The sequence below is a fragment of the Erpetoichthys calabaricus genome, chromosome 8, assembly GCF_900747795.2.
Source record: "Erpetoichthys calabaricus chromosome 8, fErpCal1.3, whole genome shotgun sequence".
Classification (NCBI taxonomy): domain Eukaryota; kingdom Metazoa; phylum Chordata; class Cladistia; order Polypteriformes; family Polypteridae; genus Erpetoichthys; species Erpetoichthys calabaricus.
This window is the reverse complement of record NC_041401.2, coordinates 86,905,881-86,926,017: the sequence shown is the minus strand read 5'-3', so window position 1 is coordinate 86,926,017 and position 20,137 is coordinate 86,905,881. Positions and strand designations below refer to the sequence as shown.

At 34.3% G+C, this 20,137-nt stretch overlaps 1 protein-coding gene across 3 annotated transcripts in view; it reads right to left on the bottom strand.

Moving 5' to 3' along the window:
• The window catches only part of bcas3 (BCAS3 microtubule associated cell migration factor), an 830,699-nt gene that overhangs the window by 785,394 nt on the left and 25,168 nt on the right, over window positions 1-20,137 (bottom strand). For all 3 annotated transcript variants that reach the window (XM_028807048.2, XM_028807050.2, XM_028807049.2), the window contains exon 6: window positions 13,623-13,704. In XM_028807048.2, coding sequence (XP_028662881.1) covers window positions 13,623-13,704 — 82 coding nt within the window. The remainder of the gene's footprint in view (window positions 1-13,622; window positions 13,705-20,137) is intronic.

The following is a 20,137-nucleotide window of genomic DNA, read 5'->3' as shown; positions in this document are numbered from 1 at the left end:
GAGAATTTCAAAAACGGGGTTTACCTCACATGCATTTATTGGTTACTTTGCAAAAAAATTATTAACTGCTGATGATGTAGATTGTTTTGTCTGTGCTAAAATTCCAAACAGAGAAACCTATCCAGAATTATGGTACAAAGTCATTAAACACATGTCTCACTGACCTCATTTAAAAGATTCAGCATATTGGGACTCCAAAGATGCCAAATATTGTTTTTACATAAGTTCTGAAATAAAAGTAAAACTAATGAAATAGCAACAATTCAAAAGAAAAAAAAAAACCTTAAAAGTGTGTATCTGGAAAACCAAACACGGGGGTTGGCAAGCAAAGCGAGCAGGGGGCAAAGCCCCCTAGTCTATTTAAAAAACAATTTTGTTTTAGTAACCTTTGTTGTGAATCTGTGCTGCGACTCTCCTGGAATCTGTTACATTTTTTGCAATTTTTATGCATGCATTTCTTGTTGTTCAATTATTTAACATTATGATAGTGACATCACCTCTGCACCATTTTGTATTCTGTTTTTGGATGGTCACTGCTATTTTATCATCATTTGTCATGTTTTTGCCAAATTATAAACTGGTACTATGACAGTTGTTGGTCACATGACAGTGCGAGTGATTTTGTCACACTCATGAAAGATGGCAGCACACAGTTTATTGTATCCTAATTTGGATCCTTCTCAAAAATAAATCTTAATGCGTAATATTATTTAGTAACGATTGTCACTGAGCTAGTCTAGACTTCAGGACTTCTACAATGTTTGGTTAACAGTTCAAATTTCTGTTTTTGGTTTATTCAGCTTCCAACATTATACAGACCTGCCCTACAGCATTAAATGAATATTAAGCTTATGTTTTAAAATATCCATTCTATTCCAGGAAATGTTCACACAGAAAAAAAAAAAAAAAATCAACCTTTAATTTTGTTGTACCAGTTTAGAGTTTTATATATAAAAAAAATTGTACCACTGTCCAAATACTTATGGACCTCACTATCTATCTATAGTGAGGTCCACTAAGTATTTGAACAGTGGTACAATTTTCCTAATTTTGGCTCTGTACACCACCATAATGGAATTGAAACAAAGCAATCAAGAATTGATTGAAAAGTATCGACTTTCAGTTTTAATTCAAAGGGTTTAAGAAAAATATTGTATGAGCTGTTTAGAAAACATAAGACATTTTTATAAATTCCACACCCCCTTATTTTCTGGGGTTCAAAAGTATTTGGACAAACTAACATAATCAAGAATATAATGATCATTTTGAATATTTAGTTGACAATCTTTTACAGTTAGTGACTGCCTGAAGCCTGGAACCCAGACCATCTCCAAGTGCTGGGTTTCCACTGTAGTGATGCTTTGCCAGGCGTTTACTGCAGCTGTCTTTGGTTGCTGCTTGTTTGTTGGACTTTCTGGTATCGGTTATGTCTTCAGCAAGTGAAACGCATGTCCAATTCTGTTGAGGTTAGTTAATCAACTTGACCATTGAAGAATATTCCACTACTTTGCATTAAAAAGCACCTGGTTTGTTTCTGCAGTATGATTTTTACTTATTGTCCATCTGTACTATGAAGCGTTGCCCAATAAGTTTTGCTGAATTTGGCTGAATCTGAAAAGACTGTATAGCTGTATACACATCAGAAGTCATCCTGCTAACGTCTGCCAGCACTCACATCATCAATAAACACTAGTGACGGAGTTACATTCACAGCCATACATGATCAGTCCATAAAACTGCCTCCGCCGTTTTTCACGGATGATGTAGTATTCATCAGATCATGAGCCATTTCTGGTATACTGTATATTGATCTTGGTTTCTTTTGTCCAAAGGAAATTGTTCCAGAACGGAACAGGCTTTTAAAAAAGCCTAATCTGTTCTTCCTATGTTTGAGGTTTACCAGTGGTTTGTACCTTGTGGTAAACACTCTGTCTTTACTTTCATGAAATCTTCTCTTGATTATAGACTTTGGCAAAGATAGGTTCACCTCCTGGGGAGTGTTCTTGATTTGGTTAAATGTTGTGAAGGGGTTCTTCTTTGTCAAGGTCAGAATTCTGCAATTACCCAGAACACGTATTTTGTGCTTTTCTAGACCTTCTGGTGTTGCTGAGTTCACCAGTGTGTTCCTTCTTTTTAAGAATATACCAGATGGTTGATTTGACCACTCTTCAGGTTTCTGCTATCATTCTAAAGGGTTTGTTTTCTCAGCCTAATGATGGACTTTTTTTTTTTTTTATTTTTTTTTTTACTTTTTACTCTTTTTTTTTTTTACAGCTCTTTGAAAGATCACAGTGCCAACTTCCAAATGCAAATTCAACACTTTGAAACAATTCCATACCTTCTACCTGCTTGTTAAAATAAATAAATACATAATGAGGGAACTGCTCCCACCTGTCTATGGAACAACTTGTCAGTCAAATATCCATATACGTTTGAACCCCTAGAAATGGGGGGGGGGAGTGGCAGAGGGGGCTATGCAGAAAAAGGCTGTCATTCCTAAATGGCTATTACAATTAAAGCCAAGAGTCCACATTTCAATTACATAATGATTGCTTAATTTTAAACCCATTGTGGTGGTGTACAGAGCCAAAATTATGAAAATTGTGTCACTGTCCAAATACTTTTGGACCAGACTGTGTTATTACATACACAGCTGTGCATGTGGGTGAAAATTTGATTACTGTAAAACAGTTTTTCTCAACCATTGTGGGGTTGCGACCCAGTTTTTTCAATAGAAATGTATCCGTAACCCAGTCTGGTCCCCCTTGGTAAATTTGGAGCAATCCGATGTTTATAGTGAGCAGTGGGGGAATTTAGCAATATCATCAGACCATTTCCTATGGGTGAACAGAGTGCAATTGTCGGAGCAGCAACTCAGCATGACACACAACTAGGCCTGTTTTGCACACACCACCATTATAAATACTGGCAAGTCGTTACCATCTGGCAGAATCCCTCAACCCTCCATTTTGGTTGAGAAACACTGCTATAGAAAGCCGCCAAGAACTTAATGGAGAAATTCACTTCTAATTAAAGAGTAAATAAGTCCTCAAATATATCTTTCAGTCGGAGTTTAGATATTGTAGATCCTTAGCATTTACCAACTTCTCCAACTGAAAGAGATCCTTAAAAAACCACCATGTATTTAAAAAGTAAAAAGCTACTCTTTCTCACTAGACAGAAGGTTGTCTGTTTCATTGATGACAATATTCAAACAAAATACAAAATTCAAACAAAAATACAAACAGGTTCTTAAATACTTAATTCTGTTTGGAGACTTCTGAAATTCATAAGTTCATATTCATATTCATACTAATATCAGTCTTAATCCCAGATAATTATTTTTTCATTTTTACTTGTACTATAACTGTATATGACAAATGCATTATTAGAGATCAATGATATTCAAACAAAATGGTAACAAAATGTTTTTACTAATTGACAGCTACAGATTATGCTGAAGTGTCTGAATAGCTGTTTTACTTGTAGAAATTAATTTGACAAATTAGACAAATAAAGATATAATTTACATAAACTGATATACGATAAATAGTGCCTTTAATGTTAATGGTTCATTTGCTAAGCCTATAATTAACATAAAGTAGATGATTAAGGGGTGAATTTTTGTTTAATACCTCTTGTTAGCAGAAATACTTACATACTTACATAATATTGTAGAATGCCTAGGAAAGGATGATTAACCAGCTAGACTAGGTCACTAGAATAATGACTGATATTTGACTGTGATTTTGTCATATTAGAGCCAAACAAAGACCCTCCCAACCACCATCCCTCCCCACCCCAGTTTATTTTCTCCTGGAATGCTGTTAACAGGAATTTTTGTTTTCCTCCAACCATATTTCAGTTATAATACTAATGGAGTAACTGTACATTGTCATGATTTCTTTTTGATGATGAAGAGGCAATTGTTCTGTTTTACTATGTGGTCAATCCAATACATGTGTTTATGTATGTAAATGAAGCATGTGTTCATTAATTTTGTTACTGCTGTACAGATGGAAACTTAAAAAGTAAACTAATTGAATTAAACAAAATTTATTAGCTTGCATTCATAGTATGTTATGATTTTAAAAAATGCTACTAGCATAAAATAATGCTTTCTGTCCTTTTTGAATAATATAAATCCAATATTATTCTTTTGAGAGGATACTTAATACTGTACTTACTATTTTACTCATTTATATATATTTTAACATTTTTTAATAATAATTATTTTTATTATTTTTTAATATTTTAAACTACTCTCAAGCAGGGTTTAGGAAGACAAACTCAAATATAGACCCCATGTTCCATAAACAACGTTAAATCCCACTGCCTTGTGTTAATGAAGTACAAATGCAGAAAGTCTGTGTAATGTGTTTGCATATGAAATAAGGTTTGAGCTAGATCTATTTGTATGCATTTCGATAACAAAGTTTAATAGTGTCTATGCATACAGTGACAAGAATAGCAAGAGTCCAAAATTTCTGAGGAAATGAGTGACTATTTAGCCAAAACAAAATTAAGAACAATATATATATTTTCATTTTCCAGCAAGTATTGTTGTAAACACATTTAGCTCAGATTTATAGGGTTATTTAATTATCTTTTTAGTTTTACTGGAGAAAAATACAAGAACAGAAAGATGAGAACTAATCCTTCAATTGTACTGCACAAGGGAAAGAGTTTTTTCATTTTTTAGTTAAATTCAATATTAATGCATCTGATTTGAATATTTTTTAATACCTGCAGACTGCATGTTTATCTTGCACACAGATCAATTGAAAACAATAACAACAGACATTGGCACCTTATTTTCTCAATCCTGTTTTATTATTTTTCTCATCAAAGATATAAACGCAGCACCAAGCTAAGATCTGGTAAAATTCACTGTAAGAATCATGTAATAACATGGAAAAACAGAAACAGGACAAATAGTTTTTTCAACATATTGGATACAGTGAATGGTAAGCTCCCTCATTTTAACAGGGGAGTCAGTTGATAATTATATGCACATATCTGTCTGCTGATAGCAAACACTCACCAAAACTAAGTGCTGAGTTCACTGTTCTGCTGCTGTAAAAGTCACCAAAGCCAAGAAAATGTAAAGGTACTGCATAGAATGTGTGATTTTTTTTTTTTAATGAGTGACTTTAGTCAAATCCTACCTGAACCTCTTTTAAATATGTATATTATGTAGATTGTTACTTTGCATAATTTCATATTTGAACATTATAAAATGGTGTTTGTTAATATTTGAATAACTCGTGTAGATAAACAAGATAAAATAGTTGTTAGGCTGCTATTGGCAGTATTCTTGCTGAAATTTGAATCAACTACTGTCTGTACTCCATTGTACCAAAAGCACCGTCAACTATGAATATAAATATCAATCAAACTTTGAGTAAATAAAAGGAAAATCATAAAATCACCATATTTGCTTAATATTGAGAGTTTACATAAATTTACTTCCTAACTAAACAAAGATGAAATAATATGCCATTATGGTGTATCAGAAGATGAAATTCAGATATTATTGGATATATCCACTTTCCCTTTGAAACTAGGCTTTAAAAATATAGTGATATAATATAAACAAATGCAACACATTTAACTACAGTAATCCCTCCTCCATCGCGGGGGTTGCGTTCCAGAGCCACCCGCAAAATAAGAAAATCCGCGAAGTAGAAACCATATGTTTATATGGTTATTTTTATATTGTCATGCTCGGTTCACAGATTTGCGCAGAAACACAGGAGGTTGTAGAGAGACAGGAACATTATTCAAACACTGCAAACAAACATTTGTCTCTTTTTCAAAAGTTTAAGCTGTGCTCCATGACAAGACAGAGATGACAGTTCTGTCTCACAATTAAAAGAATGCAAACATATCTTCCTCTTCAAAGGAAACAGAGAGGAAAGCAAACAAATCAATAGGGCTGTTTGGCTTTTAAGTATGCGAAGCACCGCGGCACAAAGCTGTTGAAGGCGGCAGCTCACACCCCCTCCGTCAGGAGCAGGGAGAGAGAGAGAGAGAGAGAGACAGAGAAAAACAAAGTCAAAAATCAATACGTTCCCTTTGAGCTTTTAAGTATGTGAAGCACTGTGCAGCATGTCGCTTCAGGAAGCAGCTGCACACAGAAGGTAGCAACGTGAAGATAATCTTTCAGCATTTTTAGACGAGCGTCCGTATCGTCTAGGTGTGCGAACAGCCCCCCTGCTCACACTCCCTACGTCAGGATCAGAGAAAGTCAGCGCAAGAGAGACAGAGAAAAGTAAGTTGGGTAGCTTCTCAGCCATCTGCCAATAGCGTCCCTTGTATGAAATCAACTGGGCAAACCAACTGAGGAAGCATGTACCAGAAATTAAAAGACCCATTGTCCTCAGAAATCCGCGAACCAGCAAAAAATCCGCGATATATATTTAAATATGCTTACATATAAAATCCGCGATAGAGTGTAGCCGCGAAAGGCGAAGCGCGATATAGCGAGGGATCACTGTATTCCTTTTCCTGCTGCTCATAATTTACATACTATTTCCCATCCATGGCAGAGTATTCCCTTCGATAACTAAGTATGGAAAAAGTAGTCCATAATTTAGATCACGCCACCCATTTAAATAATTCGTGATATCACTTAATATCATCTATACCTTATAGAGTGAAAATGTGAACAGCTACAGATTTTGGGAACTCTGTCGTCAGCTACTCTTTAAGATAGATAGATTTTAAAGTATTGCTCTTTAAATGTGCTAATCTCAGAGGTAAATAGGAAAGCAAACAGTTGTAAAATAACAATTTGGATTACTTTTTTAATAAAACTGCTATCAAAACTAATTACAGAAAATATAAAAAAAATATAATTTTACAGCTTCCCATTCCATTTTATCTAAATCACAGTTTAATGCAGCCTATACAATATCTGAAAAAAGAATCATATGCCCTATTTAGTAATAATAAGTTTTGAATTTATCTCTATATGCTTTTTTCCACTCATTCTAAACTGGACTGGCTCAGGCGTCATCTTTCTAACTGAAAATAAGGTACTCTACTTAAGGTGGTATTGTAAATTGCTTTATCAGTCTGCACTGTTTTGCAATGCTCTCAAATGTTTTTGGAAAATGTTCAATATAGAATAGAGAATAATAACAATAATATTAAAAATAACTTACAGTAAACAGTATAATTCATGTTTGTTTATACCTGTTTTCATTGCTAATACATAAAACATGGTGTCCGTCTTCATGTTGCATGTTGTGAGGCAGTTAATCTACTTTCTCAGCTATAAATGCCCTTCTTATAGTGGAGTATATATACATTTCCATAAATTAATTCATGACACAAATAAATAGTCTCTCTTGCTTAAATTTGACAATAAAGGTAATTTTAAGAAAAATTCTAAAATAAAAAAATTACTAAAAAATTTAAAATTTAAAAAATATTTGGATGTAAAATACACCAATGATACTGCAATGTATAAAGTGGAGATTATAAAAAAATGATATGCTTTTGTGTAAAATAAAGTAAAAATCTATTTCAAAGTAATATTTGTTATTTATAAATCTGGCAAATGCAGGAGCACAAAACATATAAATCCATAAAACCTCCGGGAAATTAACAGGTTCTGATAATTTTCATGTTTTATTATTCCCATATTTCTGGTATACAACATTTACAAATGTTTGTAAGAGAATATTTGAAGGATACTTGTAACCAAAAGGCAGATGAATTTTATATTGAAGACTAGCAAAATACCCGCGCTTCGCAGCGGAGAAGTAGTGTGTTAAAGAGGTTATGAAAAAAAAAGGAAACATTTTAAAAATAACGTAACATGATTGTCAATGGATTAATAAAGTATCTATCTATCTATCTAATGTAATAGTATTGTCATTGTTATAACTGTTGCTGTCTTTTATATATATATATATATATATATATATATATATATATATATAAATTATATATATAATATACACACACACATAAACATTTATATACATATACATATATATACATATCTACATATACACATCTACATATATATACACACATACATAAACACACACATAAGACTTACTGACTGAAACGGGCTTTCATTGACAATCATGTTACGTTATTTTTAAAATGTTTCCTTTTTTTTTCATAACCTCTTTAACACAGTACCTCTCCGCTGCGAAGCGCGGGTATTTTGCTAGTATATATATATATATATATATATATATATATATATATATATATATATATATATATATATATATATATATATATATATATATATATATATACACATATACACAAATACATGCAGTTTTAATAACACAGAAATCAATATAAACATTAACATCATTATCATATGAGAATATGAAGTAATATATAAGAAGCACATTTCATATAAATATAAATTATTAAACAGTAAAATCTTCTTCTGTAATTTGCTACCGTGGCAATTTGTGTGTCTGTCCAGGATTTTAAATGAGCTGTAGCTCGCAAACCGTTTCACCTATTGACTTGAAATGTGGTACAAATATAGTACGTCACGTCTACTATCCGCTTTATGGGTGATATATACATATACACATCCACATATCAACATATATATATACACATATATACACACACACACACGCTTTATGGGTGATGATTGTTTTACTATTTTTATGTTTATTTTATTTTATTGTAGAATCAACTCCTATCTGCGCACAGCAGGGCAGCCGTGGGCAGATGCGTATGGTGTATTCACTCCATGTTATCGTGCATTGCACTGTCACTGGTATTTTGATAAAAGAATTTGAACAACATATAAGAAGCGTATAAATTATTAAACAGTAAAACATTAACATTTAAGAAGTAAAGTTACATTAAGTACTACTGCAGTGCCTTCGGGTATACCTCATTTTTTGTTTGCCCATTACATGCTTAAATGTATACATTTTTTGGTGCACCTACCGGAGAACACGCGACATATAACCGAGCGTGGGAGAAGCATGGATTTTAAACACGCGTTGAGTTCATCTGCTGGTCTCCCTCGTGGAATAACTGGTAATGTTTGACTAAAATGTACAGCGAGTAAAACGACATTACCTCCTATTTTTTTTTTTTACGATTTCTGAGATCTTGCTTTTTTCGGTTCAAGGCTTCATAAGCTCTTTTATGTTGTATGGTGTACTTATCCCAAACCATCATCTTTGAATGTTGCAAGACTTTCGCCTTGTATGTAGATCGGGGTAATTACATTCATTGCATTCCTAGTCTGAATCACAATGTGATTGTATGGGTGGTTACCTGGCACTGTAGGGTTGCCACCCGTCCTTTAAAATACGGAATCGTGCTGCGTTTGAGAATGAAATTGCGCGTCCCGTTTTGAATCAATACTGGACGGGATTTATCCCGTATTTTTTTTATCATTTTTTTTTTTAAAGCAGCGTCTCATGCAAATCATCCCACACGCATTTTATGAAGATGCTTCCTTTCCTACTTTTGATTGGGTAATACTTGATGTCATCGTTAGTTTGATTGGTGTTTTTAACTGTCCAGTGAGGAGGGCGTGTCTTTTAAGTACAGTCTGCAAAGTGTTGGCACTGAGATATGGCGTCAGCACCATAGTTGAAGCCCCTAACGTTGCGGTCAGCAAGTCGGCTAACATCCGCGATGTGCCGTCTTTCAGTTGCGAGAAGCAGATCATAGAATGGTTGAAACTGTTGCCCCTAACGTTGCGCCACGGCGTGTGGTTCGTTTATACCTCGTGTCTTCTCATTAAACTTTTATCTCGCGAATATGTTATTGCAATCCGCAGCGGGAGCGTTTCTATAAACTTAATTAAAACTTACGTTTTACACCGTGCTTTGTTTCCCTTATGAACATGCTTGTATGCTTAACTCGCTCCGTTCTCAATTGTTTAATTAATTTTTTGCTCTTCGCTGTTTGCGGCTGTTCCTCCATTTCCCCCTACTTCGTTCTTTTATCTCGCGAATATGTTATTGCAATCCTTAACGGGAGCGTTTCAATAAACTGATTGAAAATAGTTTTGCATTTACCTTTTTAGTAAAAGGCGAGCTTTTAAGCCTGAGAAATCACCCCGTAAATGCACACGTTTAATTGCACATGTGTGAATATGTATGGTTACACAGTATTAAAAGACAGTGAACAACGTCAGTTACCTTTGTTCCCGCGTTTGATAAAAGGTGAGCTTTTAAGCCTGAGAAATCACCCCGTAAATGCACACGTTTAATTGCACATGTGTTAATATGTATGCTTACACAGTATTAAAAGACAGTCAAAAATTAACGTCATTTACCTTCGTTCCCGCGTGTGACTCGTGCTGTAAATCTCTTCCTTGTTTTTAGTTCACGTGATTACGTAGGAGGTGTGATGACGCGATACGTGACTCCGCCTCCTCCATTACAGTGTATGGACAAAAAATATGTTCCAGTTATGACCATTATGCTTTGAATTTCGAAATGAAACCTGCCTAACTTTTGTAAGTAAGCTGTAAGGAATGAGCCTGCCAAATTTCAGCCTTCCACCTACACGGGAAGTTGGAGAATTAGTGATGAGTGAGTCAGTCAGTGAGTGAGTCAGTCAGTGAGGGCTTTGCCTTTTATTATTATAGATAGGATGAATGTGACAAAAATGTATACTTATACTGTATACACTTTAGTTTCTCTTTAGTCTAAGAAGTATTTAATCCAACAACAAAACCATTTACATTATACTTCAAATGTTTGATTTAAAGAGTAACACTCAATAATAGTTCTGGGTGATATGACCAAAATTCTATATCACTGTATTTTTCAAAATTATACCGGTTTCACAGTATTCAACGGTATTTTTTTCCCATGCATGAGTGGATATTAACCACATTTTCCACTGCAATTACTGCAGTAGACTGGCTAAGAATAACCTATTCCAGTGTCATGAGAATTGTACATTGTACAAAAAAATATTTTAATGTGCACACAAGTATTAATACAGGCTTGCATGGCCCCATAAAGTGATATTTTTGAAGGAGGTGGCACTAATGAGGAGAAGGAATCACATTGCATGGCAGTTGAAGTCAAAATATTGAACCTTTTTATTGAACAAATTTTGCAAACAACTTAAAATAAAATCCAAAGAGGCATTTAGACTTAATAAAATATCCAGAGGTGCTTGTCAATAGTTGTATTGTACTGAACCTATCTTAGAAAAGGAATAAATAGTAAATATTTTTTGTAAACCAACTACACTTTCTTTTAATGTTAACAATCTCTGTCCACTGACACGTTAAAGTGACTTTTTAAACAACTTTACCATCATTAAACTGCATAATATTTAAATTAATAAATAATAACAAAATAAATAATAGTGCAACTTCCAGTAATAATACTTCAAGCCCAGGTGCATTACACAGTATTCACCAAATAAAAATAAAATAAAACAAAACAAAACAAAACAAAACAAAACAAAACAAAACAAGTGCAACTTAGTGATGACATCTTTACCAACTGAACCATCATTAAGGCAAATTGCATTAATATGGACCTTGCTTTAAGCTAAGCTATATACATAAAAAAATAAAACTGCAACTTGCATTTATAATGCTATTTGTGGTATAGCCCTATGGAAGCATATTAGGGCCATGGTGAAGAAAAAAAATACGGACACAGTGAAGATAAAAACAACTACAGTATATGTCGAGAATAAAGTCGACATGCTGACTTCTTGTTATAAGCGTCGAGATTAAAGTCAGCATGTTGACTTTATTCTCGACATTTCCACTTTATTCTCATAGTTTATTTTGTCATTAAAGTAGAATGTTGTAAACTAAACCTCATCCTAAAATCAATGTTTCATTTACTAGATTTTCTCAAACCCCGTCATAAGTTAATGTAGCAAATTAAATGCTTTGTGTTAAGTGTTCCCCGACCCAGTTGTTAATTGCTACGCGCTTCTTAAAATGACTTCCTCTGCACTAAGATTCACTTCATGATATTCCTGTTCTCTGAAAATTTAGAATGCGAAGATAAATACTTGATATCATTTTCATGATGAAATGCATTAAAGTAAGTATTAAACATGTACAGTAGTGTGGCGGTAGTGCTGCTCCCTCACAGTAAGGGGTCCCCAGGTGTACGTTCAGTGTAGAGAAGTTTATGGCAGGTGTGACGAGACTCCAAAAAAACTGGATGTATGAATGGGTATCGCACAGGTTTAACTTAAATATTGTGTAAATGTTGAGTTCGTGATCTGGTGGTCGGTGACACGAACACAGAATTCAATGGATGTTCTTCTGACCGGACTTTCTTTATTGCATGCGTGCTGTCTCTGTCTGATGTACCAAACCCCCAGTTCCTATCCTTCCTTTTTCTTTCTCCACATAACCAATCACCACACGATAAACGTCTTTGTGAAATTAAAACTAGTTATAAACTTAGACCACGGAGTGTTCAGAACTTTAAAAAAAATCTTCGTTATACATGTTTAATTATGCCAACCATTCAGGGTTGAGCCCATCCCAGCAAGCACTGTGTGAGAGGCAGGAACAAATCCTGAACGTGGCGCCAGCACAACGCATGGTGAATACGAGCAATACATACACTAGCAAGGTCATCCTACATGTCTTTGACAGGAAACTGAAGCACGCCGAGTAAACCCACCAGAAAAACATGCAAATTCAAGGCAGGGAACACCCGGGACTCCCTTGCTGCGAAGCAGCAGTGCAACCTCCACGCCACCGTGCCCCCACATGATTAATACATGCTTTAATGCATTTCATCATGAAAATGATATCGAGTATTTATCTTAGCATTCTAAATGTTCAGAGAGCAGGAATATCATGAAATTAATGTATTCTGTGTGGTGAGCGCTGCCTGCGCCTCCTCTTAGAGCAAGAGGAAGTCAGTTTAAGAAGCATGTAGCAATTAACATGGCTCCGGAAATAAACAACACAAAGCATTTAATGTGCTACATAACCTATGACTGGGTTTGAGAAAATCTAGTAAATTAAATATTCATTTTAAGATGAAGTTTAGTTTATGATGTTCTACTTTAATGACAAATTACGAAAATAAAGTCAACATGTCGACTTTAATCTCGACATAAACGGTGAGAATAAAGTAGAAATGTTGAGAATAAAGTTAACATGTCGTCACACTATTACACAGTACCCAGATACGTTACACAGTATTGAAAAAAAATAAAACAAGTACAACTAGGCTTGCAGTATTCTCCCGTAGTATAGAAACAGCATTCACACATTTGAACATAATGGTCCACATCCGAACTTTTAAAACCAAAGTATCTCCAGACAACAGACACGGCTCCTTTTTTCAGCAAAAGTTCTTCTGTGTCATCATGTTAAACTTTATTGTCTGCTACAGCTTCAGTTTCAGTTTCTGTCCATTTTCACCTTTCAATACCTCCACTAACGCATATACTCCGTTGTATGTGTGTTTAGCAGTGCAGCAATGAAAAAGGTCCCTCCTTAAAAAGTTTCCCGCTGTGCCACGTTCCGAACATTGTTTAGGCTATTTAAACTGTGTGTTGCAGTACAAGAAAAATCCATATCATAACAAAAATAAAAAACGTTTTTTGGTATGAACCGGTATACTGCCCAGCACTACTCAATAATATAAAATATTACTTACTTATATATGGAACTGGTAATAACCTTGCTGCTCGAACTGGACCATGGCGTACAGAGAAAAGTTCTTGAGCATCACCACCTATCTATAAGATGCAAGAAAATGTTTTCAGTGCATAATAAACATTTTTTCAAAAGGTTATGTAAATATCAGATAGCTAGATTGGTCTAAACATCCGATAGAAAATAAGGATGATAAATAAGATGTATATTACATTTAATCCCAAGTGGTCGTGCCACTAAAAGTAAATACTTGAAGAAAAAAATGGAGTTAAAAAATCTCATACATGTTGGAGAAATATTTTAGCAAATCATTAAAAAGCTGTATTTTTAACCTAAAATAGCAGCTTTACAAAAGTAAAGAGAAAACATTTTTTTATTTTATATTTACATTTTTGTACAAGCATTGTTTTCAGAATAATGCATACTTTTTAATTACTTTTCTTAAAGAACAACATGAATACACATCAGCTCCTAATGTAATGGTAACATTACTTTAGCAACACTGCCACTTGATTGGGCAATATTTATCCATGATTGAAGACCTGCTAAAAACTCTCCATCACCATAAGGAGGTATAGCACATGACAGAGGGATTGACGTTGATCAGTGGTACACTGAAAGTCAATATGCCAATCAAAATCTCTCTCTATAAATGCCAAAGAAAGAATTTGGTACCTGGTTAAATACTCTTACTACTACTTCCCAAGAACATAACTGAATGCAAACCACATATTAAATAATAATGTGGTTTTATCAATAAGGTAACTATGAATAATGACTTCATGTGGAGAGGAATCTTTATCTCACAATACTGTATCTATACAGGAATCTGAGCACAGGAAGTGACACCCTGAAAGAGAGAGTGTGAATAGGGACTATATAAATGAATATTAAATTAAAAATGTACTGAGACTGAGTAAGGTTAGCACAGAAATCGTGGTGATTTTTGCAATGAAGGACAGAATGTAAGCGTTACAGAAAAAAACTAATTTGGATTCTCATCCTATAAAGGCATGAGTATGAAAATAGAAATATAAAGTTAAACTGCTGGAAGTTAAAGCATAAAATGAACAAAGCTATTGACAGTTCACATGTCAAAAATTAGAATATAAACTGATTACAATAAGATGGAGAACATTAACCAAGAAATTAATAACACCTATTTTTATTTGCTATTAATTAAAGAAATATTCAGTTATGATACAGTGCGGACATCTGACATAAAGGCCAAAACAGAAAATGTAAACCATAAGGCTAGTAGTTCATCCTTTGATCTCACTCACTTGAGTACCTTCAGCATGTCATCTAACCTGAAATAAAACCTCACAACAAAATATTCACATTCTTTTTTACCAGAATAAATTGGAACAAATGCTTGCAGATTATTATTATGTAAGCCTCTATAACCCACTGTCTACTGCTAATATACAATTAATTAACTGAAGTGGATGGACTGATAGCTGGCCATCAGTGAGCTAGTCAGATGCTACTTGTAAATTAAAAAATAAATGAGTAATATACTGTATTGGCAAAAATTAAGGAGAAATAATGATTTGTTCTGGGTGGCTATTTAAAATTGTTAGTAGTTATCAGTTGCTATAAATCTTAATTTCATCCTATTTATATGATAATTGAATGGGGAATAAGGAAAACACTAGAAAATTGCAAGGCAGTTATAATTAACATATGCAGCATAAATATAGGTCTTAATTTATGTGAAACAGTGAATTCTAACTTGGAATATCTGATATACATTAAGGATATCAGTTTCTAAGTAAAAACTAGCAATCTGAGAATAAATATCAAGTCAATATACAACTAACCCTATTCCAAGTTTTGTAAATTTAAACAACCAGAAAATAGTTCTTTTTTCTCAGAATGTGAGGCAATTTTGTAAGTGTCTTTATAAAACAACAGAGGGGTATTTTTAGAAAAAAAGAAATCATACATTTTGGCTTCATTTTGAATGCCTGCTTGTCCTCATTTAATTTTAATAAAAACACCCTTAAAACACCTTACATCAAAGTCCATCTTTCCACCAACACCTCATAGTTCCAGTACACTTTCAATTAGCAGCAACTAATCTTACTGCTATCTTCGATTTAAAGCAGACACCTCCACAGCCAAAGATCTTACTCCAAGGAAATGTTAATGCAAACTCACTCAGACTAAATAGAACCCCAAATTCTCCTGGGCCACAAAAGACGTGTTTTCAAGTCAATGCAACACCATTAGTGAGGGTGTTAGTTTAGGAACTGTCATGAGCACTTCACAATCACTCATGCCCAAAACCTTTATAGCTTTCAGCACACAGACTTAAAAAGTGAAAAATGAGCCACTGCCATAGTGTAAAGGATAAACCATTGACAAAATCTCTATATGACTAAATAGTATTAATATAACTTGTGTCCCTTATTCCAGTAACACATTTAATGGCAGAAATCATTTGGCGAGGGCTTGGAAAAACATCTTATCCAATCAGCAACTGCCTTGACAATGTTATCAAAGAAAGATGCTCCATGTCTCAATTACAAAATAAAAAATATTCAGGTACCACTTTATAAAGAAGCTTAATAAGAAATTTGTTGTAAAGTTATTATCTAAAGAAAAAGTAAAAATAAATCTGTCTAGTAAATAAGATTTTACATGTCCCATCTTTTCTACAGTTATACTGTATATTTGCTTAATATTGTTATACTTTAGGGATAAGACTTAATGTAAATGTAACCTGAAGTATAAAGAATACATTTTCAGATGTCCAATTATATTTACTCACAACAAGAACAATAGCTACACACAAATTTTAATAAAGGTATAAATTAATAAGAGACTAAGAAAAGCAAACAGTTAAGACAGATCTCAAGTGATGAGTATACATTGCCCACAGGCAGTCATATTCAGCACCTGAAAGGATGAAACAGGCTAATGAAACAAATGTTAACTTATTCTATCTATTACATTGTTCATCTTATTCTTAAATACAGCTTTTCTATTAGCAATCTCACAGTGCTACAAGCTTTGACAAATAAGTATCTTTCAAACCAAATGCTGAACACAAAAATATTTTGCAGTATACACAGAAATAAATATACAGTGGAACCTCGGTTCACAACCATAATTCGTTCCAAAACTCTGGTCGTAACCCAATTTGGTCATGAACCGAAGTAATATCTCCCATAGGATTGTATGTAAATACAATTAATCCGTTCCAAACCATACGAACTGTATGTAAATATTTTTTTTTTTTTTAAGTTTTTAAACCCAAATATAGTTAATGAACCACAGAATGCACAGCATAATAGTAAACTAAATGTAAAAACATTGAATAACACTGAGAAAACCTTGAACAACAGAGAAAACTAACACTGCAATAGTTCACGCTATAGCACTGCCAACCGCTGGCTAAAAAAACACTTTGAGTTTTAAGCACAGGGAAAAAATAAACATTTTATAATGGTAATTGGTAATTTAATAAATCACCAAGAAAAGTAACATTGCAACAATGCACGCTACGAACCGATCGCTGTAAACAGAAGTGAAAACAAAAACAAGCCCAGTGCATTCTTTAACTGCCTTCCTACCTTATGCATCCGGCTCTCTCTCGTGCTGCCTGTGTGTGTGTGTCTCTCTCTCTCTCTCTCTCGCGCTGCCGCCTGTGTGTGTGTGTGTGTGTGTGTGTGTGTGTCTCTCTTGTGTGTGTGTCGCGATCTCTCACTCTCTCTCTCTCTTGCTCGCTACACAGGAAATGCACAGGGAGAGACTGAACACGTACAAACCGAAAGTGAAACTGGCTTGTTCGTATACAGAGTGTGTGGTCGTACTTTTTGCTCGTAAACCGATTTGTACGTGTTCCGAGATGTTCGTGAACCGAGGTTCCACTGTATATACAAATCCATACTATGTGTATGTTAAGTTTTCTAATAAGTTTTGTAACGCAGAAATATTTCTAAATACATTTCAATATACGAATAGTTTTATTCAAGACCATCTGATGGAGGCAAAAAAGAACAACAAAATTTAAATCTGTAAAAATATGCCTAACACAACAAGACAGTAACAAGAGAAAAAAAATCTATTTACAATGACCACCAGTTTAAGCAACAGAAACAGCTTGGGTTTTCTAAAATAATATCTCATCAGCCTTGTTTTTAATCCTGAAATCAATCAAACACGTCTAGTATTGGCAGGTACGTTATTCCACATTTTGGAAACTCTTCAGTCATTGGCTGCAGGAACATTAAGAATACCTGCACAGTGTATTATTATATTAGACAAAAGTGGAATGTCTGTAATAATCAGTTTTATTATAAAACCGTAACTTAACATAAACAGATGATAATTAAGTAGAGTTTTTCAGGAGTCTATCACTATTCATAGCACTAATAATTGTCACTATCAGCATGTATTCTTTGCAAGACAGGTTTGTGCAACTGAATCAAACTGCTATCAAAATAGATGACAGTTGACCCACAAAAAAACAGCTATTAATGCAACCATTTCAAAGGTGTTGTCCAAAATCATTCAACAGTCAGTCAGATAATGAACAAATAGAGAAAACTTAACTCCACTGCTACTAATTTCAGAAGTGACCTTTCAAAAAAATTTCAAACATTTGTAATGATTAAGAATCTGCATCTCTTTCTAACAATGGCAAAGTCAGTGCTCAAGAGACCAGAATACTGCAAAAAATGTGCCACATGAGTGGGGTGGGGAAAAAAAAAAAAACAATTTTTGCTTGTCTCACGATTACTTCTGACCATCATGAAGATACAGTATAAAATGTGTATTAAAGAACAGTTAAATGAATAAGCTAAATAAAAAAGGAAAAGTCTGGCAAAGAAGAAACATGCAATCCCAGGAAATAAGTAGCATGCACTCAATGAAGAAACAACAAATTCTGTGATGCAAATATTTGTTTCAGGTAGTTTACTATCAATGTTATAATAAAGGTCTATTTACATGACATTTAACAAAGTCACTAAGTGCTTCACATAAAAAGATTGATAAAATCACCAAGAAAAAGTTAGGAGAGTAATAGATGAAGCATCTCAAACATATAAAGTGTAATTTTTAAAAAGTAAATAAAATAAATATAAATACAAAAACAAGCCAAATAAGACTCGGGTTAATACAACATAACAAGAAGAAATATAAAGAGAACACCTTGTAAAACACAGATCAGGTTATAGTAAAATGAAACAAGTACATTTCAAGAAGGGATTTAAATGAAAGTACAGACTAGGCAAATGTGTCTTTCCATAGTTTGAGGTGCTCTGATCACAAAAGCATGGTCTCCTTTAATCTTTAACCTAGCTCTCTGAACAACCACCAGAGGCCTCATGTATAAACGGTGCGTACACACAAAAATGTTGCGCAAGAACGTTTCCACATTCAAATCGTGATGTATAAAACCTAAACTTTGTGTAAAGCCACGCACATTTCCACGGTAGCTCATACCCTGTCATACGCAAGTTCTCCGCTTGGTTTTGCAGACTGGCGGCACCCAGCGTCAAAGCAGTGCTACTGCTCCCGTGTGGTCAACCTTTTTTAGATTCACATCCCTGACGCGGCTTTATAAATACACTGAAATTAACAGCATATTGTTTATTAGTTTAATGCATCTGATTGTAATAACCTGTAACAATATAATGGTCCACAGAATGGTCAAACTATTCCAAATGCCATAACTGCTTTAGCATCGTTACTCTCACTGCACCTTCTTCTTCTTCTTTCAGCTGCTCCCGTTAGGTGTTGCCACATCGGATCATCTTTTTCCATGTTACTCTCACTGCACCACTCGGAGTATTTATATCACTGTATCCGAGTGTGAATCACAGCTGTACAGCAGCTGATCGGAAAGAGAATTATCGGTATACAGCATCAAGCACACGCTGCCTCAGCCATGCTGTCTACTGAACTTCTCTGTTACGGCAAACGCTTCAGAGCCTTTCCTGTACTGACCTAGCAGTTCAGAAACAATTTCATCCCGAGAACTCTAAACGCACTCAATCAGTCCATCAAGTGCTCCTTGTAGAACTGTTTGTACTTATAAGTACAATTACCTCACTGTAAACTTCTGATACAGTTATACTATTGCACAACCTGAGCCACTTTATAAAGCGCGTATTTACTTATGATGACGATATCATTTTTAAGTTGAAATGCAGCAAAATATGTTTATTATATTATACAGATAAAACTTGAACTTTAACTATACGGTGCCGCTGCGCCAGCGAGCCGCGGGCTCTCGGTTCATGGATTGTTCCTGCCTTGCGCTGTATTCTTGCTGGTGCTGACGCGACACTGGAAGGATAGATGGATAGAATAATTAAACATGTACTACGAAGATATTTCAATGTTCCTTAAAAGTTTTGAAGAATCTGTGTTCTAAGCTTACAGATGGCTTAATGTCTATTACAGAGCTGATTGTATGCCGAGTGGGTATTTGGAGAAAGAAAAGTAAGGACAGGAATTGGAGGTTAGTACGTTTGAAAGAGACAGTACTGCTACAATAAA